The sequence below is a fragment of the Sycon ciliatum genome, chromosome 4 (genome assembly GCF_964019385.1).
Source record: "Sycon ciliatum chromosome 4, ocSycCili1.1, whole genome shotgun sequence".
Classification (NCBI taxonomy): domain Eukaryota; kingdom Metazoa; phylum Porifera; class Calcarea; order Leucosolenida; family Sycettidae; genus Sycon; species Sycon ciliatum.
Window position 1 is genome coordinate 6,854,312 of NC_088646.1, and position 25,273 is coordinate 6,879,584.

At 50.5% G+C, this 25,273-nt stretch overlaps 1 protein-coding gene and 1 non-coding gene across 2 annotated transcripts in view; both read left to right on the top strand.

Annotated features, from left to right (window-relative positions):
- Nucleotides 1-25,273, top strand: part of LOC135814161 (leucine-rich repeat-containing protein 9-like) — an 86,481-nt gene that overhangs the window by 40,817 nt on the left and 20,391 nt on the right. Inside the window, exons 28-34 of the mRNA XM_065327238.1 lie at nucleotides 2,978-3,044; nucleotides 3,479-3,624; nucleotides 4,136-4,210; nucleotides 18,462-18,584; nucleotides 18,906-18,949; nucleotides 19,852-19,986; nucleotides 20,407-20,470. Coding sequence (XP_065183310.1) covers nucleotides 2,978-3,044; nucleotides 3,479-3,624; nucleotides 4,136-4,210; nucleotides 18,462-18,584; nucleotides 18,906-18,949; nucleotides 19,852-19,986; nucleotides 20,407-20,470 — 654 coding nt within the window. The remainder of the gene's footprint in view (nucleotides 1-2,977; nucleotides 3,045-3,478; nucleotides 3,625-4,135; nucleotides 4,211-18,461; nucleotides 18,585-18,905; nucleotides 18,950-19,851; nucleotides 19,987-20,406; nucleotides 20,471-25,273) is intronic.
- Trnaa-agc (transfer RNA alanine (anticodon AGC)) lies at nucleotides 2,725-2,797 on the top strand. The gene has a single exon. It is a non-coding gene; the product is annotated as a tRNA-Ala (tRNA).

Sequence of the window (25,273 nt, forward strand, 5' to 3'; positions counted from 1 at the left end):
CACAGGAGCTGTTACACAGGTTTCTATATTGCCGCAGTCCTTTTTTTGCTATTGCCGCATCACTTTTTTGCTATTGCCGCATCATTTTTTTGCTTTTGCCGCATCATTTTTTCTTTTCATCCACATTGAAGGCACAGAAATTCAGTTGCTATCCAACTGTTACAAACCCGACGGCAAAGGGCGACAACGATATCAATAGAAGACTGTATATTTTAACTATCAGAGTGATCTGTTCACAAAAAGATCATCAAAAGGAAAGTGACATAGGGGAAGAGCGCTTCCTCCAAAAACTACTTTTCACCACGCGGTACACGTGCTTTCACAGTTTTCAGCCTTTTTTTGCAGTGCAAACTGCAATGAAAAGATCGCCGCACCCCGCCGGACGCGCGTTACGAACTCAACGAAAATTTGTCGCACTAGCCTAGTCGCGCGTTACGCCGCACCCCCCTGCGTTACGCGTTACGCGGCAACATATATTGCCAGTACGGTAATACAGTCACACTATCGCCTATAGCGTTGGTGTTTGATTTTGAGCATTTTATCACTATAGGCGATATATTACTATGACCGATACTGCATGCAATGTATGCAAGTGGGGTGTCAAACGACTCAGCGCGCCGTGCACATACGCACTACATACATGTGCAATGTCATGTAGCTGGCTGTAGCTCCTGACACACAAAATCAGCATTTCCTCACGATGGAGGCATATTTTGGCAACTTGTACGAGCTAAACTCACCAAACAACACTCACTGGACAAGTTCTTCACGAAGAAGTAACACCCTGTTCTCCTCTGACATCATTTGATTTTACATCAATCACTATAACCAATGCAAACATAATGTAATAAAGGTCTTTTGAAATAAGAATTTGATCACTATAGGCAATATTATTACTATAGACGATTATCGCCTTCTTAGTATTTGACCCCACTAATTTCCCTGATACCTAAGCGGTCAAATATATCGCGTATTTGACTGCTTAGTCAAATACACGATATATTTGACTACTTATATTTGACTCCTTAGAACTTCTTGGACTTAGAAATTTTCTCTCCAACTTAGAAAAAGAAATTTTTGAAGAAAGCAGAAATACACAAGATGGGATTTGAACCCACAACCTTGTGAATCTCAGTCACTCTTCCTTACCACCCAGCCACTGTGCTACCGATGCTGAACCTAGTTTAAACAATGATCTTGACTTTCAATGCAGTACAATGCGGTATAGGCTATAGTATAATACTAGAATTACAAGGATATGTCGTATATGAAGAGAAACTATTGCGTGGAGAACACGATAAATAGATTATAGACCTCATAGTTGGTCTATACAGGATATATAGACCTCGTAAAAGACCTCGGGGGACCTCGGTCTTTTACTCGGTCTATATATCCTGTATAGACCTCCTAACCGGTCTATAATCTATACTTATTACTATACGCGATAACTGTGTATACTTAGTTATGGCAAATGAAAATGAATTTGAGAAATTGATCACTATATCCGGTATATTACTATAGCCGCCAACCTTATAGTAGGGATCTCAGCGCGTGCACTGCGCATGCAGTTCGCGCATGCAGCCAAACGCGCATCAGAAGTGGCATGCAGAATTTTTGCCAAACACTGGCTATTTTTTGCAGAAAATTGAGACATTGAACGAAGGAGAAATGGCTGAAATTTCCTTGCAAGGAGATGGTGGTTACAGGCTACCTGCTTACCAGAATGGGATCTTGTTTGGTATGTTGGCCGCCCATGTGCTCTGGAATCGATTTGTAGCTTTCGTTGGAAGGCGCGAAGCCGTTTTCGTTCCAAACGACAGGGTTCTTTCAGAGCGGAAAATGGCGACCATGCCGATCGTTGCCACGATCTCCGAGTTGAAAATCTCTGGATTTAACCGGGGAAAAGCTCTGGATTCAATGGTAAACCCGGCAGAAATACTTGATGTTGGATGTTGAGAGTTTGCAGGAAATTTGACCGAAGCGTTCATGCTCCACGTGACGGTGTTCGTTCTTGTGAATATTATTTCTGCATTTCTGACATATCGCCGTGCATATGGGCCGTTGTTCCAGAGACATCGATTGTCAGGTGTGGACAGGGTTTTGTTCGAGTAGTCGTGTGGAGACGTGGTTTGGTTCTCACAGGCAACAGGAGCGGCTCCTCGGGATGGCGAAAGCCAAATCTACCCAAAGCCGACTTCACGATCGCCGATCTTCTGGCGGCGCATTTTCACTTATGCTCTGCAACAAGCGGCACAAGCTGTGGAAATCGTCAGATGATATTAGCCTATCAGTGTGCCCAGAACTTCTAGTGACTCTACTGAAGCATTAGCTTGAGTACTCTTTCTTTCTAGCCCTCTAGCTCTCTTTCTCTCTCTCTCCCTCTCTTTCTCTCTAAAAATGTTCCAAACTTCAAAATCTAGGTCGAGCTGCATCGGGGAGTCGTCAAATACCGACTCACTGAGCCGGTTTTTGGCGATCGCCATTTTCTTTCAGTCTGCCAACGCCGCGTTGAAAAATCGATGACATCATTGAATGCGCAAAGCCCTGCGCAGTGTCCGCGCTGACATCCCTACTTATAGGCCATACCGACTGTACATGTAGCTGTGTTACATGGAAGTGAGTCCGAGTGTATTGACCTTGAAGACTAGCTATCACCAGGGTACAGGACAGGCTGGAGTAGTGTGGCTGGAATGTGTATGTGAATGAGCCACTGCTCAGTGTGCAGGGGGACTAGCTCACATGGTAGAGCGCTCGCTTAGCATGCGAGAGGTACCGGGATCGATACCCGGGTTCTCCAGGCTGACCTTTTTTTTCTTCCCAATTTGATGGCAGCTAGCCAGGACTCAGCTAGCCGCATTCCATACATGTCATTACGGTTGTACCTTGTTGGTATTCATTTTTGTCTATTAGCATACAACCCGGGCACAACATTGGATATGGCATCACAATTCTCATTATGGTTTGCTCCTTGGTGCAGGGCATTGAGCAGTGCAGTAATCTGGAGGAGCTGATCCTGAATGATAACTGCATTGACAGATTATACGGTAAGAGAACTAGCAGGGTGCAACTCGAAGTTGCAGAGCACACAGTAGTTATCAGTTCCAATACTAGTATCTATTATCCGGAAAGACGTCCATCATCCACGCCCATCATACACTCTACCTCCTTCAACACATGCGCGTTCTATACATATCATGATAAGAGAATATGACATCAGAGACATAACAGTGCAGTGCTGCAGTCTGGGGATAAAGATAGTTGAGCCAACGGTCCTGGTCTGGGAAACAGGATCAGTCTCTCTATTGCACTATATCATGTGGGAGTCAGAGATGAACTGCCCCCCCCCCCCACTCTTGGATGCAAAATGCAGGGTACAATAGTCCTGCCAGGGTACACAAGCCCTACCGGGGTACAATAGCCCTTACCTGGGTACTGGAATCCCAACCCAACCTGTTTTGCGTTTTATTCTGCTGTTCAGACGTGACGTCACTCAGCAAGCTAAAACATTTGTCGCTCAGCAAGAACTGCATCATGTCGCTGGATGGCTGCAATATAGACAAATTGGTGTGTTTGAGAGTGCTGTCTATTGCTAGCAACAGCCTGACATCCTTGAGTGCCCTGAAGGTAAGTTAGTGAAAGGGACAAGAATGATGGTATGTAAGTGCCGATGAATAACTTATGGTGAATGTGCTCACCCTGCTTAGCGATGCCGGGTGTGATGTGATGTGATTCACAACACACTCGCTGCACTGCATGCCGCTGTGGCTCGTGTGTGTGTGTTCTTTTCTGGAGATGTGTCATGATTGGAATGTGAAGCGAGTTTAATTTTAAGACTGTGTCTCAGGTGTGCTTTACTCAGAGTACAGGAGAGTGCAAGTTGACGTGCCCGAGTGTGCGAGTGGGTGAGTGCGAGTTTGTGGGTGGGTGCGAGTTTTGGGTGGGTGCGTATATGAGCGAGATTGTGTGTGTGTGTGTATGTGTGTGTGTGTGTGTGTGTGTGTGTGTGTGTGTGTGTGTGTTTTGCCTACGTGCATGTCGGTATGTGCAGCATGTGCGTATCACCCTCATTTGACTGTTCTAACTAGTTATCGTCATTCTCAACTTCTCGCTGTCTTTCCTTGTGTCTATGCTGCAGGATCAGAGATCTCTCATTGAGCTGTATGTCGGTGACAACTACCTGCAATCAATACAATGTTTGTTTCCTATCAAGGTATGGTTTTGCTAACGATTGTATGTCAAAACATAAATTACACCTGATATATATATATGGCACGCCTCAATACTCAGGCCTTACACGAGAACGGAGCAGTGCTGCGGTGCTTTCAGTGCTTTCAGTGCGGTGGTATGCAATTGTCCATGCAGGATAGTGAACACCATGCAGATACTCAGCATTACAGGTCATGTACACACCCTACTGCCTGTGTTGCTGAGATGACACAATGCTAACATACCATTCATTACATGTACTCATACATATGCTGACCAGTACCAACTGACTTTCAGGTGGATACTCATATAGCCAGGGGCGGATCCAGGGGGGGGGGGGGATCCAGGGGGGGGGGGGGTCCAGGGGGGGGGGGGAGTCTGCGGAATCCCCTAAATTTTGTAAATGTACTACTGGAAATCATTATGCATATACACACACATCTATCAGCTATTCGGTTTTGGCTAACCTGGACCCCCCTGTAGAGATCTCTGGATCCACCCCTGATAGGTTTTGTACTGACTTGGTGTCGCCCTATAACTTAGCCCGAAGCATATCATGCTATCATGCTGTCATGCTATTGTCGTCACGGGTTTGAAAACCGTGAACGCACTGCCTCTACGCTCCTCGCCACGCCACACAACAGAGAGCCAGTACAAATTGTTAGAGAGCTTTTCTTCTACTTCATTTCAGTAGGCGACTGGGAAACTCATAAAGAAGAACCAACACTGACACCGAACGACTGACAACGAACGTCTGACTCTGACAACGAATGTCTGACGACTGACGACGACCGTCGGACAACTGACCACGAACGTCGGACAGCTGTCTCTGACAACGAACGTCTGACAACTCACGACTGACATGGCAAAAGGAAAACATGATATCAGAAATTGGTGCCCTCGTCAGCACAAAAGGTGGTGTACTCAGCACAAAAAGGTGCACTTGTCAACAACAAAGCAGCGCAGCAGCTTGTACGGGTCAGCAACAAAGCAGCGCAGCAGCATGTACGGGTCAGCAGCACAGAGACACAAATACAGCAGCAGCTACGACGAAGAGACGACACGTGCAGCCACATGTACACACAGAGACACAAATACAGCAGCAGCTACGACGAAGAGATAACACGTGCAGGCGCAGGTACAACACTATCCCCTACCAAAAAAAGACATCCACTCCTGTGGATGGAAGCAAAAGTGAAGTGTATAAAAAACGGAAGAAGACAGACCGGAGAAGAAGACAGAAAGACAGGGGAAATGAATATGAAGCAACATAAACAGGCGACAATAAAACACAAAAGAGGTGGGCCACAACTGTTGAACGCATGACGAGTAGGCCAGGAGGGTTAACACCAGTCGGGAGCCCCGCAAAACTGTGCACCAATCAACGGAACCTGCAAGCAACAGATTTTGCAAAGGACCCCGGCTGGCGAGCTGTTCGACCTGTGTTTGTCCCTTTGGATCTTTTTATTCTTAGAACAGCATCAACCTAGTACGCCACCCATCCACCAGTCATGACAAAACAAAAGTACAAATGCATGAGAAAACAGGTTATGCCGACGGACCCAGCAACGCTTCCAGGAGCGGCGAGACCGACAGTACGCACCGACCGAGAAGACTGGGGCAGCAGGACGCACACTGGCCGGCTGTCCGAAAACCGATGGCGCTACAGAAACTCCGAGAATCACAGGACACACACAGAAAGAGAGAAGGACTGACGCAAACATCTCAGCCATCACCAAAAATCAGAAAAGCACACGAAGGAAGGGAAGAACAGCCAGGAAGAACACGTCGACTGAAACAGGAGCAATTAATCAGTGAGGACACCATTGAGGACACACAAACAAATCGGTTACCAATACGCAAAAGATAATTATCCATATAAAAATCGCTCTGTGAGCGGTTCTGAAAAACCTTTACTGGTACTGCCCCGTCGTAAAAGTAAGAAATTAGAACTGGCCCATTGTCCCCCCAAACGCGAACTGATCCACCTAAATCGCGAATGACGGGACCCGAACGCACCAGTAGCACGAGGTCGGGAGGGCACAGGATCACGGCAATTATCATAGGGTATTAAACACCAGTAGTAGTAGTAGAATTTATTATTTTGATAGGTAAGCCTACCGCTAGTACAGTACATGGCCTATGGTCCGGACCAACGTCCCCATCTGCATCCACAGGTAGGAACCTCGTGCTACTGGTGCGTTCGGGTCCCGTCATTCGCGATTTAGGTGGATCAGTTCGCGTTTGGGGGGACAATGGGCCAGTTCTAATTTCTTACTTTTACGACGGGGCAGTACCAGTAAAGGTTTTTCAGAACCGCTCACAGAGCGATTTTTATATGGATAATTTCAGCTCTTTTTCCGTTCCCTCCCCACCCCAACCCCGAAGGTAAACATGATGACCACGCGCGCGATGTACTGTATGTAGCCATGCGACTGCAATAACACACTGATACATACCAGCCCTCCCCGCCTCGCTACCCCGCACACAGATACACAAACATGTGTATGCACACGGCACACACACGTGGCCAAGCACACATACGCACATGCACACGGCACAAACAGGAAATTCTTCATGTATAATGCCATGCAAAGCAGTGACCACCGTACTTGAGGAAGTCAGTTGTGAAACAAAAATAATTCAACTACAGCGTGTAGACAAGCTGACGGCCAAAGCACAACATAGCAAACATGACATTTGCCCAAGGATTGCAGTTTGCAGACCATGCCATGGAAGCAGCGAATACAGAATGTAATATCATACAAAGTGACAAGCAAGGACGTGGCCATCATACACCAGAAACTTGCAGAAAGTCACATATCCAACAGATAGAGAAGTGAACAGCAATCTGATACAGCCCACACAGGACAAAGCGGACCTGATACTCGTCCCAGGATCGCAAGTGGCAAACCCTTTTCAATGCATAACATGCAGGTGTACGTTAGACGCATGAACATCTGACCGTGTCGCCAGCATACAATGTCATCACATGTTTACCCCACAAGTTACACACATGCACAGTAGAAGCACAATGAAAGCAATGGAAAAGTACGATGTGGTTGCTGAAGCATCTTCACACTTCAAATTCAGACTTCAATGTGGTCGTCACAGGATGATATACCTGCAAGATACAAGTGATGAAGAAAGAAAGCAGAAGGTCGTGAGGTAGGCTATGAGACACCGCAAACGGTTCACCTACATGTCTGTTCAGGGCTAGTGCACTCACACGGAGAATTGTCATAATCGAGCATTTCCCAAACTGAGAAGTGCAATGAAATCCACTTGCATGCACAGGAGCAATTTTGCAATATTATGATGCGCAATTCGACACGATCTGCGATGCTGCGTGCGATGTGCCCTGCTGTCATGATAGTGACAGTCACCGCTGTATGTTTTGTCAACGTCGCCCGTGCACTCTTCTGTCAAGTCCAAAGTGCTCACATACTTGGCAATGTTTTTGCAGTGATTAACTTTTATCCTAGTTATGTCACGGGTAACTTTAATGAAGTACCCGCAGACCGTGTCGATCTGCACATCGTCCACTCTCTCATGTACTTGGCCTGCTTTGTCTGTGTATCCATTTCATGTGCGATCCACAAAATCGACTAGACAGTGGGTGCAATACGCTCTCTACCTGAAGACGTTCTTCTGGCGACATCTCGCCATGTACTTGGCCTGGCTTTGTCTTTGTATCCATTTCATGTTCGATCAACAAAATCTCAATGCACTACAGAGACTAGACAGTGGGTGCAATACGCTCTCTATCTGAAGACGTGAACCATTAAATTTTTTGGAAAAGTTATACGTACACCTGATGTGACGTAATGAAGTACAGGAATAGAGAGAGTGACTACAATACGCTCTCGACCTTATAGTGATAACGTGAGTACAAGACACTCTCCACCTGATAACGTGTTAGAAGGTAACATGTCTACAGTCCCACCGTACCCTTCCGACACGACTGTGGACCATTAAATTTTTTTGAGAAGTTATACGTACACGCGATACCCTGGCACACACTGGCAACATATCAATGGGGTGCCTTACCGTCGTCTAGAGGAGACGTCTTCGCAGCAATATTTTCCCTCCTGCGCATTCAGTCGCCGACGCGACAGCGTTCACGGGGCCGTTCCAGTTGCGGAAGACATTCGATTCATCGGGCCAATTCAGAAACAGGGCCGTGGACACACAGGGGGCAGAGGAGAGACATTGTTAGTGGACAAGAAATATGCAGTGGCAAGTGGCGAGTGCCGCATGGGTGTCAAGTTGTCATGCACAATTCAGCTATTACTTACGGTCCAGCTAGTCCTGCCATTGCTCGCTCGTCCTGGTTCCTCCTCGTTCGTCTTCCTGCACGTCTGCACTTCTCCTTCCCCACCGTTGGCTTTGCGGTACGGGGGTGCCGGAAGGAATTCCCACCATGTATCCATGTACATGAAGTCCCACCATGACTCTCCATGTACATGTCCACGGCCACGTCAGCAGTTTGTATAGTACCGGAAGGAGTTCCCACGATGTCTCCAAAGGCCTAGAGCGGACGTCTTTGCAGCAATTCTTTTCGCCCTGCGCATTCAGTTCGCCGACGATGTCTCCAAAGGCAAAGGCCTAGAGCCTAGTAGAGGGGACGTCTTTGCAGCAATTCTTTTCACCCTAGTCACTGCTGCCAAGTCTCGACTCCCCAAAATGGATGGAAGTGACGAATATGGAGGACGCTATCCTAGGTAAGTAACGTGATGGAATTTTCTCATCTTGACATGTGTAACACGAACCTGAATTTCTCATTTGGAACCCTGCACATTCACTCCGCCGACACGACAGCGTTTACGGGGCCGTTCCAGGTGCAAAAGGTCCACGTCAGCAGTTCTCAACTATTTCGCGTACGGGATAGTCGCCGCGACAGCGTTTAAGGGGTCGTTCCAGGTGCAAAAGGTATCCATCAATGGCACTTTGCAGTATGGGGTACGGAAAAGGGGCCTCCTCGTTCGACTTCTGCAGTTCTCCTTCCCGTCAGGGCCTAGGGGTACGGAAAGGGGCCTCCTCGCAGTTGTCCTTGCCGTCAGGTCCACGTCATGCAGTTCTCAACTATTTCGCGTACGGGATAGTCGTCTTTGTCGTACGCGACATCGGCGTTTACCGAGTGTCATTGGCACAAAGCAGACCGTTGACGGGGTCACGTGTCAAAAAAGTATCAACAAAGTGTCGACTACGTGTCGACCACGTGTATAGCGGTACACTCAGCGGTACACTAATTCTCGTGCCATTCTCGTGTCACAAAACTGGAACATCGAGTACCAGTATGGAAAGGCTTCAGACAGGAAGCCTTTCCAATGAAGAAAAACCACAGGGCGCTACCCTGAATAACCACAGGTCTCTAACCTGAAAAAACCCACAGGGATTGAACCTGAAAAAACCACAGGGATTGAACCTGAAAAAACCACAGGGATTGAACCTGAAAACCCACAGGGATCGAACCTGAATAACACGGAACTTATAGTACATCCGCTCACAAAACCGAAAAACCGAAGAAAAAAAAACTGTCCGGCACCGACTGGGACGCACAAGGGCCAGCCAGCAACACACGGAAACCATAACACCCGCAAGGCAAACCGATACAAAAAAAGCGCAGGATCCCTGCAGACCACCAAGCAGACCGTGGCTCACCATGATCAGACGCCCACCCAGGCGAACTAGAGAAACCCACATGCCGAAACACAATTATTACAAAACCATACGCTCACAAAAAAAATTCAACCTGGATCAAGAACGAGAATCCTACATGAAGTTCACACCTCCCACCAAACCGGAAGCCAACAGCTTTCCTACTTTGTTGACAGTGCATGACCGAGCCTGACAACACTCTACACCATGTACACAGAACATGGAGAAACTACTACTAAAACGGTAAAAACACGAAACAAAACAAAATGGATCGACTACATACGAGGCAGCACCTCGAGAACGTTCAGGTGGACATCTAAACAAATCACGCGACACAGTCACACTATCGGAGCAGTCCGACGGCAACTCCGTGACAAGCACAAGTGCACAACACAAGACGAGATCAAAGCTACCCATGCTGAATGCACGACGAACATGCAAACACAAGTTCCAGATTCGAACGAGTAGCGCACGAACAGAAGTTTGAAATTTTCATAAACAACAGTACAGTACAGGGTAGTCAGAGCGACACAACTAACACAACGGGGCGAACTTCCAACGAGCAGCAAGACTACACTACGAGTACACACTCGAACACAAGAGAACAAGGTTCCACGGAATTCCTGCCGGGACCCGAGTCACCCGACGCAAAACAATTATTTGAAAATTCGAAATCGAATACAAGGTACGGCAACACATTACGCAGAGCAGACAATTACAAAGGCATGCTCACCTGAGTAGGAGCTCCGAGGATCTAGGAAAGGGTTGAACAGACGCAGCAAAGCGGAGCCATGGCGAGAACGTGAAGAGGAAAACGAAAAACACCGGCCGGAGAGCGACGAGCTTCAGGGTCGTGGGTTCGATTAGTTGGGCGCCAAATGTCGTCACGGGTTTGAAATCGTGGACTTACTGCCTCTACGCTCCTCGCCACGCCACACAACAAAGGACTAGTTCAAATTGTTAGAGAGCTTTTCTTCTACTTCATTTCACTGGGGAACTCATAAAGAAGAACCAACACTGACAACGAACGACTGACAACGAACGTCTGACTCTGACAACGAATGTCTGACGACTGACGACGACCGTCGGACAACTGACGACGAACGTCGGACAACTGACTCTGACAACGAACGTCTGACAACTCACGACGACCGTCGGACAACTGACCACGAACGTCGGACAACTGACTCTGACAACGAACGTCTGACAACTCACGACGACCGTCGGACAACTCACGACTGACATGGCAAAAGGAAAACATGATATCAGAAATTGGTGCCCTCGTTAGCACAAAAGGTGGTGTACTCAGCACAAAAAGGTGCACTTGTCAACAACAAAGCAGCGCAGCAGCATGTACGGGTCAGCAACAAAGCAGCGCAGCAGCATGTACGGGTCAGCAGCACAGAGACACAAATACAGCAGCTGTCGAGAACGGTAGGGGAAGACAGACTCATCAGACTCATTCTCATACCACAGTTTCCTTTCTAAAAACTTCACCTTCAACCATAATCCAAACTTGCAAACCACCACCGTATCTGTGTGCGTGCGTGCGTGCATCATGCAAGCGCGGATCATGCGGAATGCAATGATGCAACTACAAGAAAACAAATCTCGGCAGCTAGCAACGAGTGCATTCAGAGAAGAAGCAAACAAGTTCAGATTTAAGTAGTTTGTGATGAGCAGCAGAGACAAACATGCAGGAGAGTATAATTATATGATGAGATGGAGGCGACATTGGGAATACTCGGATTCACAATGTACGCGTGCCATCAGCTGGGTAATCAGAGTCGTCGTTGGACATCGTAAGTAGTCTTCATGATGTGGTGACATTCATGACATTCCCGACAACGAAAGTTATCTTACCCACTCTGCGATACGCTCACGGGCCTTCTCTGCTGCTTTGCGATTTGCCCGCCTAGGCTGGAACATGGTTGGAGCAGCTTCGTCCGCCATTGCCTGTTCCATAGCCGTCGCCGGTGCCGGGCGGTGTTCCATATCACCAGCCTCCACTGCTCCGACGTCATCCACAACGTGCAGCTCGAGCGGATAGAGCTTGCTGATCGGTCTCGACAACACTGCCTTCGATTTAGCCGTCTTCAGCTTGACAGCTCTGACTTGGCCATCGACTCCAGGTAAGATTTCTACCACTCTGCCGAGTCTCCAACTTCCACGTGGCTGGCCGGTCTCTTGGATTACGACCACTTCTCCGACTGTTGGTGTCCGAGAGATGCTACTCCGTGACTGTCGGTGTTGACTCATTGATGCTTCGCGCAGAGCAGGGAGGTACTCATCTTCCCACACCTTCCATGCTACATCCAGTTGTATCTGTTGCCGTTTCCACATCCTCGTGACCTTGGCTGCTGGTGTCTCCGGACCGTCCTCCTCGTCGCTGTCCGTCTGAAAACCGGTTGCCGTTCTTCCTCCACAGAGGAAATGTGACGGTGTCAGGGGTAAGAATGAGGACACATCGTCGTCGTCAACATATGTGAGCGGCCTCGTATTGATCATGCCTTCCACTTCGGCTGTCAGGGTTGCGAGCTGGTCTAGAGTCAGGAGGCACCTTCCAAGACTCTTCCTCAAGGCTCTCTTGACAATGCTCACCAGCCTCTCGTACACACCGCCCTTCCATGGCGCAAACTCTGTTGTGAAGCTCCATTCGATATTCTCCGTTGAGAGATACGATAGCAGGTCTGGGTTGGCAAGAATCAGCTTCAGATGATCGTCCAGGACAGAGCGTACCAACTTGAACTGGGGTGCGTTGTCACACACAATAGACTTTGGCTTGCCTCGTCTCGCTGCGAACCGTCTCATGCTGTTCAAGAAGGCTGCTGCAGATAGGCCAGAGACTATGTCCAGGTGTACAGCTCGTGTGGTTAGGCAGGTTACTAGGTTGATCCATACCTTGCCTTTCTCCGTGCCGGTGCGGATCAATAGCGGTCCGAGGTAGTCAAGACCAACGTACGTGAATGGAAGTGCTCTGGTAATCCGTTCCTTGGGCCATGGGGGCATGGACGGCAACTTGAACGGACGCCCTTCGTGTCTTCGGCAAACCGAGCACTGATCCAGGATACGGCGAACGATAGCACGGCCACGTATGATCCAGAACTCTTGCCTTGTCTGGGCCAGGGTGTGTCGAACACCTGCATGCAGAAGCCGTCCATGGACTTCGCTGATGACATGCTTCGTGAACGCGTGATACGTTGGTAGCAGCTTCGGTAGTTTCTGGTCAGTTGGTAGTTCAGCGTTGCTCAGTCTTCCGGCGCATCGCAGTATGCTGTCGTCGTCGATCACAACACCAAGGTTAGCAACTGAACTGTGCTTGGCATTGGTCTTGATAGCTTTGAAGATGTCAGGGAAGGCCTCGCGTTGTACCATTCGAGTCCACCAATCTCGCGCAGCCTGTATGTCTTGTGACACGATGTCGTAGCTGTTGCTGATCTGAGAGAGACGTGGTGAGTTGGGACGCAGTTTCTTCAGGAACTTCATGCACAGAGCAGTGATTCTCAGGACCTTCCTCAAACTGCTTGCTCTCGTAAGCACGCTGCCGAGACCAGATGGAATGGTGTGTGGACTAGGTTGGTCAGTAGCACGATCGCTGCCACCAGTCACCAGGCTTGCGGTATGAAGCGTTGGTGCTTGCTCCTCCTTGCTGGCTAGGTCGGATTCGTCAGCTGAGAGTGTGAGGTCCTCGTCTGGCCAGTGATCTGATGTGGTACGTAACCAGTCCGGACCGTGCCACCATGACTCCTGAAGATCGGCCACCAAACCGCCTCGGCTAGCGACATCAGCAGGGTTGCACTCTCCAGGAACTTGGCGGAAGGACAAGAACTCGCCGCAAGTACGAATCTCTGACACACGGTTGGCCACGAATACGGACAGTGGCTTGGATGATTTGATCCAATGCAGAACACAACGCGCGTCCGTCCATAGGGTGATGCTGGTAAGTGGGAGATCGAGTTCATCTTTGCAGAATCGGGCTGCCCGTGAACCAATCGTCACGCCAAGTAGTTCCAGCCGTGGCAGGGTGAGACCGTTAGGCTTGCCGTCCTTGGACTTCAGCGGTGCAAGACGTGTCTTGCCGAAGAGGAGCTCACAGGTTGTCATCATGGCTATGGTTGTGCGGAGGTAGACCACAGTTGCAAAGCCCAGTTGTGACGCATCGGTGAAGACGTGTAGCTGGTAGGTAGCATCGGTTCCATTAGCAATTGGGTTGATTTGCCTGGGGAACGATAACGAGCTGACCTCGCTCGAGGCTGCATGGAGGGTCAGCCAGGTGTCCAGTAGGTGTCCAGTCAAGACAGTGTCCCAGTCCATACCAGCTTGCCACAGAGAGCGTAAGAAGACCTTGATACGAAATGTGACCGGAGCAACCAGTCCCAATGGATCGTACAATGATGCAGCATACTTCAGGACAGCGCGCTTAGTCCAAACCGGGTCGGTGCTGGGTTGGGTTCGAGGACAAGCGAGCTGTAGACTGTCATCCTTGGTGTGCCACGTGATTCCAAGAACGTTGACACTGTCGCCCTGTGCCCTTTCCTTGGCATCCATAGCTGTCGTAGCGTGGCTGTTGTTAGATGCCCACTCACGTAGCCGCATGGACGAGCGAGAGAATACGGATGTAGTTCGGTTGCACATATCGTACCCTTCTTCCGGGGTGTCGACACCGATGAATACGTTATCCACGTAGATATTGCGGGACACCAAGCGACCGACATCCGCATCTTCATCATTTGCTAGATGGTGTTGGATTGTTGCCGCTAGCAGAAATGGACTGCTCACGATGCCGAACGGTACTCTCCGAAACCGATAGACCGCGATGTTGTCCGGAGTTGCTGTGGGATTAGTTGGATCGCGATACCATAGGAAGCGTGTCACGTCCCGGTCTGGCGGCCAGATGTCAAGTTGCAAGAATGCCTTCTCGATATCGGCTACCAGCAGAATGGGTGTGATGCGGAGTCGCATAAGAACTCCGGCAAGGTTGGGGAGCAACACGGGTCCACGTAGCAGACAGTTGTTCAAGCTCTTGTTGTGACGCCGTGCCTTGGCCGAGGCATCATAAACGACACGCAACTTGGTCGTCGTCTTCGTTGGAGTTAGAACTGGCTGGTGGGGTAGATAATGGAGTTGCGGACCAGTGACAGAATCCGGTGTCATCTGCTCAATGATGCCCATGTCGGCTTGCTGCTGGATCACCTTGTCATACTGCTCAAGTAGTGACGAGTCGGTGCTTAGCCGCCGCGATAGAGTCCGGAACCGGCCCAACGTCAATCCGTAGTTGTCCGGGAGAAACTGCTGCTGGCCGTTCCATGGCCAGCGAACGATGTAGCGATTATCGGTGCACTCCACTGTTGAGTGGAAATGTTGTAAGGCTACGTCATCGTCTTTCACGGGAGACGGGTGCTCTATCCCAAGCGTTTCGAGGCTCCATAAATCCGGAATGGACTGCTTAAGAGGCAGAACCTCCTCGTGTGAAACGTCGGCTGCGGCTGCGATCAGAGTGGTTGCCGGTAGGGCAGTGGTGGGAGAGGTGTCCGTCTTGCCGGTGACCACGTAGCCGAGGGAGGTTGGCAGAAGGTTGAGGCCTGATGGTAGAGGTTGCACATGGCCCTGCACGAAGTCCCACAGATAATCAGACCCAATGAGTATGTCGATCTTTAGCCGTTCATCTTCGGCGTTAATCGCATCAGCTAACTGGTTGTCGTGTTGCAGTTGCTGCAAGGTCGTGATGTCGGGGTGTGCAACCGCAGGACGGAGAACCGGGTTTGTGATGTGCGGTAAGACGCTGCCTTCGATGGCCTTCGTTGTACCATCCTTGAGATGAATGAACAGGTCGGAGATCGGTACCTGTGCTGTGTGGTGTTTGGTGGCACCAAAGGTTGACACGGACAGCCATTCATGGCGAGTATGGCGCAGGGAGAGCTGCCTTGCCAAAGCCTCCGTGAAGTACGTGCGATGGCTACCTGAATCAAGAAGAACGCGAGCGGTGGTGATTGTACCATTGTTGCCTTGCACATTCGTTGTGGCGGTTTGGAGTGTGACAGTTGATCCTGTTGCTTGCAGGAGACACGATGACTGGTCCGAAGCAACTGTCTGGTCCGAAGCAACTGCCTGACCTGGAACCTGAGTGGGTGTGCACGTAGCGGTTGTAGTGTCAGAAGTTGCCACCGCTGCCGTGGAAGATGAACCGTCAGCTCGTCGGGTGGAATGCGAACCTACACCAGATGGCTGGCGACTCTGCGAGCAGATGGTATGGTGATGGTGACTTGGGCGCTTGCACATCCGGCAGGTCTGTGTTTGCCGTCGGTAACATTCCTGGCTGCGGTGACCGGAACCCAAGCAAATAAAGCAACGACGTAGCTCCATTAATCGTTGTTTCCTGGCAGCAGAAGATGTGTAGCGTGAGCAATCGTTGTCCATATGTTGGCCATCGCAGAATATGCAACCACGACGGGAACGTTGTGGTCGTCCTTGGGTATCAGGGTGAGCTGCCAGTGCATCCGCTGTGCTAAAGAGTTGCTTTGGCTGCACTCCAACAGCGTCAGGTTTGTTCGGAGGGCCTTGGCCAGTCCGCTGGCGGAGTTGCTCTTGTAGAGTTGTGTACTTGGCCATATACTCTCGTAGAGTGGTTAGTTTCCAGGGCTGGCCGGCGTTGCTGATACCACGCCACTCCTCAAACTTGGTGGCAACCTCGAGTGGAACCTTGCCCCACAGCTTTTGGCACAGGAGACGTTGATCTGCCAACTTCTCTCCCTGTGTTTCCAGCTGTCGAAGGAGACACTCCACAGTTTCGAAACTTCGATGGATCTCCATGGGCCTGTTGGGTGGTGCCGGTAGTGCTTCCAAACGGCTGTACAGGGATGCAATGATGATCTCCGCTGAACCATACTTCGTCTTCAACAGATCCTTGACGGTGGTATAGTTTGCACTTGTCAATGAGATGCCCGCTATGGCCTTCGCCGCATCGCCGGAAAGGCAAGATTTCAGGTATGAGAACTTGCTGACATCCGCAATGGGCTGGTTGTCGATGGAAGACTGGAATCGCTCCCAAAACTCTGGCCACTCAATCACCTTGCCAGAAAAGGACGGTAGAGTCAGCTTTGGCAGCTGGACGTTGAGGCGTGATGGCTGTGGGGCAGTACTGAGGCCAGCTGCCGCGGTTGCAGCGTGGGCTGCCGCTAATGCCATGGCCTGTATCATGTCTGGGGAATTGGTTGGTGTCGGGACAGTTGGCTGGGCCTGTGTTGTATCCGTATGCTGAGCCTGAGCCACAGGGTTCTGAGTAGTAGCACTGATGTCCGTGCCTGTGGACATTGTGCTACGCCTTGCCTCCACACCCGTGCTAGGGCTGTCCAGTCTGCCTGCAGCAGATTCCGTGTCGCCCGTGCCTGTTGCCGGCAATTCCTTTGATTCCAGCAGTTCGCCCGTGGGCCTGTCCGTCCCATCACTGTCTACGACCACTACCTCCTGTGTTGTATCGTGCCGGGTGGCCTTCTGGGGTGTTGCTGCCTCTGCAGCAAGCTCCGTCACCACTGGTGAATGTGTCCCTACCCCTCTATAGTCGAGTAGTGCACGTGCGTCCGACACACTTGTGCATTCGTGGTCAAAGCCATCATCCCAGGCTTCCAAATCAATTAGTGCGTCTTCCACTCGCTCGTCTGCCTCGCAGTTCTCCAGCAGGGTACCAATCTGCTCGGACAGGTCGTTCACTGTGTCAATCAAGGGTAGGATTTTCTCAACATCACTCTGAAGTGACAACAGACTAACGAATTTCTCCTTACGGAGTTCATGTTCGATCCTCCTCCTTACTCGCGTCACCCTTCCCTTGGCCCTGCCTCGCTTCTTGACTAGGTCGTTGTAAACCACTTGGTCCAGGACGTGAGATGTGCTTTGCTTCTCAGTCGTCTGATCCAAGGACTCCTCTCCATCGTTCGTTGTTGTCTGTTCAACCTCTCCGTCCATCGTAAAAAAACGAAAGTTGTTGGACGCGTTGGTTCCAAATCCTGGTCTCTACAGCACCATGTCGAGAACGGTAGGGGAAGACAGACTCATCAGACTCATTCTCATACCACAGTTTCCTTTCTAAAAACTTCACCTTCAACCATAATCCAAACTTGCAAACCACCACCGTATCTGTGTGCGTGCGTGCGTGCATCATGCAAGCGCGGATCATGCGGAATGCAATGATGCAACTACAAGAAAACAAATCTCGGCAGCTAGCAACGAGTGCATTCAGAGAAGAAGCAAACAAGTTCAGATTTAAGTAGTTTGTGATGAGCAGCAGAGACAAACATGCAGGAGAGTATAATTATATGATGAGATGGAGGCGACATTGGGAATACTCGGATTCACAATGTACGCGTGCCATCAGCTGGGTAATCAGAGTCGTCGTTGGACATCGTAAGTAGTCTTCATGATGTGGTGACATTCATGACAGCAGCAGCTACGACGAAGAGACGACACGTGCAGCCACATGTACACACAGAGACACAAATACAGCAGCAGCAGCTACGACGAAGAGATAACACGTGCAGGCGCAGGTACAACACTATCATGCTATCCTGCTATCATGCTATCCTGCTGTCTTTCTACTACAGCAATTAACCTTCATCAAGCATATGGACTTGCTGGGCAATCCATTCAGCTGGGAACACACAGACTATCGATCTTGTGTTCTCCATCACATGCGAAGTTTGTGCTCACTCGACGGTCTGGTAGTGGTAAGTATTGCCGGTATTGCCGGTATTGCCGGTATTGCCGGTATTGCCGGTATTGCCGGTGTTGATGCAATGCTCGGGGGGATTCATGGTGCATGTTGACAGCCTCATCACGTTGGTATGATCAGTCTCATCACGTTGGTATGATCTCTGTCAGTTTACAGTCTTCGTGTTGGACTGAAGGCCTTAGTTTATTATCGCCAATGACTATGTACGGGATTCTGAGGAGTAATGATGCGAAAGGCCTCATCGGATTTACCAGTGGTGTATATGCCATGTGTGCTCCTATGTACCATTGTGCACTGTCTGCTTGGTTTCTGCTAGGACCAATTTGAAACTCAAGCATCCAGAGACAAGTACACTGGAAGGTACCAGTAACATTAGCAACACATGTGTTTAAGCTATACCTGTATTCAACTGAGCAGCCTGCAGGCACAGTGGGTTGGTCTAAGACCGTGATTGAGACACATGAGGTACTGGGGTCTCAAGTCCTGCTTGAAAACAGACACCTAAGTTGCAACCCAGAAAGAAAGTGCCAATGCTGATGAACCTTAGTCATCAGCTGCCCACTACCTATCAGCCTGTTTCGTTAATAAAAACTGCTATTCCCAATAAATCCACAGAGACCTCTAAATATTGCTCACTTAGAACGTTGTCCACAGAATATAACCGTTTCAAACAACCATTTACAAGCCGGCCAACCATTGGTGATAACTGCTACATCCCTAAGTAATTTGAAATGGTCACTTTAAAAGTGATGAGTGTGTTGTCTTTGTACATGTAGTAGTCCAGGGTATATTCTAGGACGAATTTCCAACCGGTTACGGTCCAATGAAGAGTCCGGGGGTCCCCCGCGGAATTTTTTTTCAAAATACAACCCAAATATGGCACTCGACAGCAATTTAACAGATTTCTTGGTGCTGGAGTACAAATTCGTGACCCTAGTACCAGCCCACGCGGCTTCGCTGGAAGTATCCGTCCAGAAAAAAGCGTTTGACCATTCACAGCTCCATTCACCCACAGAAAAGTACGGGCGGTTGGAACTGATTTGTAACTTTTCAACCGGTCGCCAACAATTTCAACCGGTCGAAAACCGGTTGGGGCGGTTCTAGAAAATTCCCTGATGTACGTGTGACACAGGATGTTCGTGTGCAAAGTCAGTACCATGCCTGCCTGCATGCATCACTGCATTACATTCTGTTAAAACCGAGCCCCTGGGTGAAACAGCGGGCTGCAGTTGCTTCTGGATTCTTTCGCGTTTTTCTCGCAGGGTTAACATTGACTTTCTGTCGGAGCGCCTCGGAACAACACAGCTTGGCTCGCTCACACATCTAGATCTGCCATCCTGCTCACTGAAGGCATTAGACGTGGGTAGCGATTCATCTCTCTTCGAGAACGTGAGAAGGTAAGGCAAACCTACATGGAATGTTTAGGGACTAGCAGCTTAGCAGCGTTATCTGTGAAGACTTGCATGTACATGTATGTGGTATGGTAAGCTGTGTGTTGTTACGTTGACAGTTAGTAACAACAAACGAGTCATCCCATGTATGGCTAATGAAGGTTGCTATCAATTGAAAGCCGGCACATCCTAGGCTAATTGTGGCACGGGGACTTCCAACAGAGGCATGTTGTGATGTTGCCTTTAGGTGTGTGTGTGTGTGTGTGTGTGTGTGTGTGTGTGTGTGTGTGTGTGTGTGTGTGTGTGTGTGTGTGTGTGTGTGTGTGTGTGTGCACGTGTGTTTGTGCACATGTGTGTGGACATGCATGTGTACATATATATGTGGTGTGTGTGTGTGTCCGTGTGTATCCGTGTGCATATGTGCAGCCTCAATTTAGAAAACAACAATCTCACGTCGGTGCAGGGAATCGGTGCCTTCAGTCAGCTCAGAGTGAGTGCATTTCACCCAATTTACCAGTCAGCTCAGAGTGAGTGCATTTCACCCACTTTACCTCTCACTGAGGAGGAGAACAGTTACTATATCCCTGACTGAGGAGAATTATACCTCTCACTGATGCAGCATGGGTCCACAGGTTTCTTTCAAAACTTGAACCTTCCTTCTGTATGACCAGAGACCCTTAGAAACCCTGTACTAGATAGTTTGGAGTTGACAGGAGGGCATGCACATCGAAACCACGCCTTGTCAACGACCCCTTCTTGCTCAGTTTTAACGACCACACTCAGCCAAAGAACAAAACAACAACGAAACACAACGACACACCAACGCTGATGTGGCATCGCAAATCCCGTACCGTGCACGCAGGCACTGGGTTGCAACAGAAAAAAGACGCGCTGCAAGCGTGCCAAGCAGCGAGTGAGTACAGAACGCGTACTAATGCCAGTCATGGCAACGGAAGATAAAATTATGGAGATCGACCCGATCGAGAGCAGAGTACGAAAAAAGCACACATTCAAAGTTCAAACTGTGCAACAGAAGCAGAAGAGGAAAACGAAAATGAACACTTGTCGTGAAGTGCTTCTGTCCAAGGGTGCTTGCACCCGACGGGGTGACAGCGCCCCTAGTCAGACAATACAAGGCAAACGAAATAGAAATTAGCTGAGTCACAGCGCGGGACTCCGAAACGAAAACCGGTGAGTATGTAAATATTAATTGTTTCGTACCTGCTGTACAACGTAACAATTCGTAACGTAATTTCAAACTAGCACTCGTAGAATTGTAGTGCGAATGTGCCACTCGATTATAGTAACAACGACAAAGAGATACTCTTCTAAACATTTCTCTCCCTTCTCACTGTGCCGAAATTCACAGTGACCAAAAAATTCGAAATTGATTATTGTTCTGAAATAGGCAAACAAGGAGCTACTCACAGAACAGCTTACAAAGACGCACGATTGGGCGGGTGTAGGTCTTGTCGCCCACCTTGACCTTCACAACTCGCACGTGTCCGTCTGGACCAGGGTGCACTTCGGTGACGCGACCCATTGGCCAAGTGCCCCGTGGGTTGTCTTGGGATGTCACTAGAACGATGTCGTCGACCTTGAGGTCTGTCTCGGCCGTCCTCCACTTGAGTCGCCGGTTCAGCTCTGGCACGACTTCCTGCATCCATCTCCGCCAAAAGTGCAACACGAGTTCTTGCACTACACGCCAGCGTTGCCGAGGGTTGAACTCGCTCTCGTCCACTCCTGCAGGTGCGAACCGAGTACCGATTTGGCCATACATGAAATGATTGGGCGTTAGCGGAGTCGGGTCACGGCCATCTGCCGACACGTAGGACAGTGGCCGTGAGTTCATGAGCGCCTCCGCGCCGACGATAGCAGACAATAGCTCCTCGTCTGTGACCTCCGCGTTCTTCAGAATCGCCGAGATAGCACGCTTTGCCGATTTCACTAACGCCTCATGCACTCCGCCGAAATGTGGTGCTGCTGGAGGGTTGAAACGCCAGCTAGTCTGCTGATCCGCTGTCTGCCGCTGAATCGCCTCTGCATCAAGCTGCTTGACTAGCTGAGCAAGCTCATTGGTGGCGCCGACGAAATTCGTGCCATTGTCGGAGATGACGTCGATCGGTACTCCCCGTCGATTGGTGAAGCGTACGTACGCCTGCAGGAATGAGTCCGTTGTCAACGCGTATGACAGCTCGAGATGCACTGCTCTCGTCTGCAAGCAGGTGAACAAGCACAGGTACCGCTTGTGTTGTGTCTTGCCGCGACCCTGCTTCGTCATAAACGGTCCGGCGTAGTCTACAGAGACTCGGCCGAATGCGCGTAGCGGCAGGCTGACTCGGACCTTAGGTAGTGGCGCCATCACCTGCATTGCCGGCTTCGTACGGTTCCGGGCACACCTCGCACACTTGGCTTCCCAAGCTCGCACCTCTTCGCGGCCAGCGACGATCCAGTAGCGCGACGAGAGTTCGGCTAGCGTATGGCTGACACCGAACGCGTGATATCCTCTTTCGTGACATGCCTTGACAATCAGCTGTGTCACATGATCTCCTCGTGGTAGGACGATCGGATTGCGTTGTTCTGCAGTCAAGAAGTCTGCATGCTGTAGTCGACCTCCGACGCGTAGCAGGCCGGCGTCATCAATCATCGGCTTGAGCGAGACTAGCTTGCTGGTTGCAGGGATCGGCTTGCCTGCCTTAACTGCAGCATACTCTGGTAGCGACTGTTGCTGCGCTCGCTTGATGTAGAACTCCTCAGAGTCTCGGATCGCTTGTGGCGATAATTCATCAAACTCTCGTTGTGCGGGTGGTACTGAGCAATTCGTAGCGAATCGCACACACCAAGCATGAACACGGCACATTCGTACCCAGTCGGAGTAGCGGCTTGGCTCTAGACGATTCAGCTCGCTGTGGCATTGGTCGACGGTCACCGCAGTCAGCTCGATGGACTCGTCCGTCGGTTGATTGTCTTTCTTCAACTCCAGAGTTGACGGACGGGGCTTCAATTCTGGCTGAACAGGCCATTCACTTTCAGCGGCACCCAAGAAGCCGGGACCGTTCCACCATAAACTGCTTCCCGCCAACTCTTGCACTGACATTCCTCGAGAGACCAGGTCGGCTGGATTGAGCGCGGTGGGCACGTACCGCCACTGGGTAGGATTGGTTTGCCGTTGAATCTCGCCCACTCGACTAGCCACAAACTGCTTGAAGGTGCGGCTGTAGTTGGTGATCCAGTGCAGAACGTTGCTGCTGTCCGACCATAGCGTCGTTGCTCGGGGGTCGAGGTTCAGTGACTCGGCGGATGATGTGGCGAGCGTTGCTAGGGTTGTCGCCGCCATTAGCTCAAGCCGCGGAACGCTGACAGCAGTCACTGGTGCCACACGGACCTTGCTTGCGACGAACCGTGCTGTCGGTTCTCCAGTGTCATAGTGACTGACCAGATACGCGACTGCTCCGTATGCGACCTCGGACGCATCTGAGAACACGTGAAGCTGGCTGCTGATTGCTGTGCGTCCCGTGGCCGTCAGGCAGCGTGGTACACGTACTGTTGATAGCTCCGTCACCTGCTCAAGCCAGCCGAGAACCTTCTTGACGATTGCTGGGGGCAGTTGCTCATCCCATGCTGCTCCACAAAGCCACATCTCTTGCAGCAGGACCTTTGCTTGCACGAGGTACGGTGCGAGGAGTCCAAGTGGATCAAACAAACTTGCTGTTGCACTGAGAAATGCGCGCTTCGTAGGATTTGAGCCGATCTCCGACAGCTGCAGCTGGAACGTGAACTGGTCCTCCTTGGCAAGCCAGAGGACTCCCAGTGTCTTGACATTCGGCAGCTCTCCCTTCGTGAGGTTGATCTCCTCAGCGCGATCCTCCTCCGGGATGGTCTGCAACACCACCGTGGAGTTGCTCAGCCATTTTCGCGGGTGCATACTGGCTTTGTGCCACAACGCCGACAGCTGCCTTACGAGCTCAACGCCTTCCTCATCGCTTCGAACAGAGTCCATGGAGTCATCCATGTACGTTGACTCAAGGACCGTTTCCGCTGCACGAGGATAGGTGTCGGCGTGCTGATGAGCATTGTGTCTAGCCGCGTACTGCGCTAGGAAAGGCGACGCGTTCACACCGAAGACCACTCGATTGAACTCGTATGTGGCCGGTTCCTGCTCGTTATCCCGCCAAAGAAAGCGATGGAAGGGCCTGTCCTCCGGAGCCAGGGATATCTGGAGATACATCTCCTGGATGTCGCAGATGATGGCGACCTTGTTCTGCCGGAAGCGCAGGAGTACCTTCGGTAGCGATTGCTGCAGCTTGGGACCAGCACTGATAACATCGTTCAGCGCTACACCATTGCTGATGCCAGCTGCGTCGAAAACCACACGCGTCTTCGTGGTGGCCTTATCTTCACGGATGATGGCGAAGTGTGGAAGGTACCATTCGTTTACAGAACCTCCACACTCGTTGTCAGGCACTCGTCGAATGTACCCGTTGGCTAGGTACTTGCGGATGACATCGCTGTACGCTGTTGCTGCTGCTGAGTCACGTCGCAGCCGCTTCTCCAAGCTGTGCAGACGGCCGAGTGCCTTCGCTCGGCTTTCAGGCATGACTGGACGTTCGGATTTCCAGGGTATGCCAACGCAGTAGCGGCCGTCCGTCACCTTCAACGACGCTGCAACTTTCTGCTCTGCCACCTTGTCGTCGCGCGACATGAATTTCGTAGTGCTGCTGTTCACTTCTTCGATTTCCCACAGGCGCTTCAAGCTGCTCTGTAGGTCACCGTCGCTGAACATTGTGAAGCAGCAGCTCGCCGCTGGGTGTGCTGGTTGTACTTGGCCGATGCAGGTCCAACCTAATGCCGTCCGACGCGCCACGGGCTCATGGCTGTTACCCGAGCGCTCTTCATACGCCATGTGAAGCTCCGGATAGTCGGCACCGATAAGCACGTCAATGTGGCGTTTCGACGGTAGCGGCGGAAACTCAACGTTGGCTAGATGTGCGTACTGCTTTCCCAGGTGGTGCCAGTCTACAACTTCCATGTTGCCTGTTGGCTGCTCGATTGTGCACGCATGGAGAGTCGTCGACGTGGCTCCGTCAACACTTCGCAGAGTGCACGATACTGGGACAGTGTGAATGGTCTCTTGCTGTCCATTCAGCTTGCTGATGGTCAGCGACATACTTGATCCAATCAGGCCGAGTTCTGCCGTAACATTGCTCGCTATGTACGAGCGCGTGCTGGCGTCGTCCAGCAGCGCGTTAACAGTTAGCGACCGCTTGCCGTTGGATAGCTGAACGGGAACTGT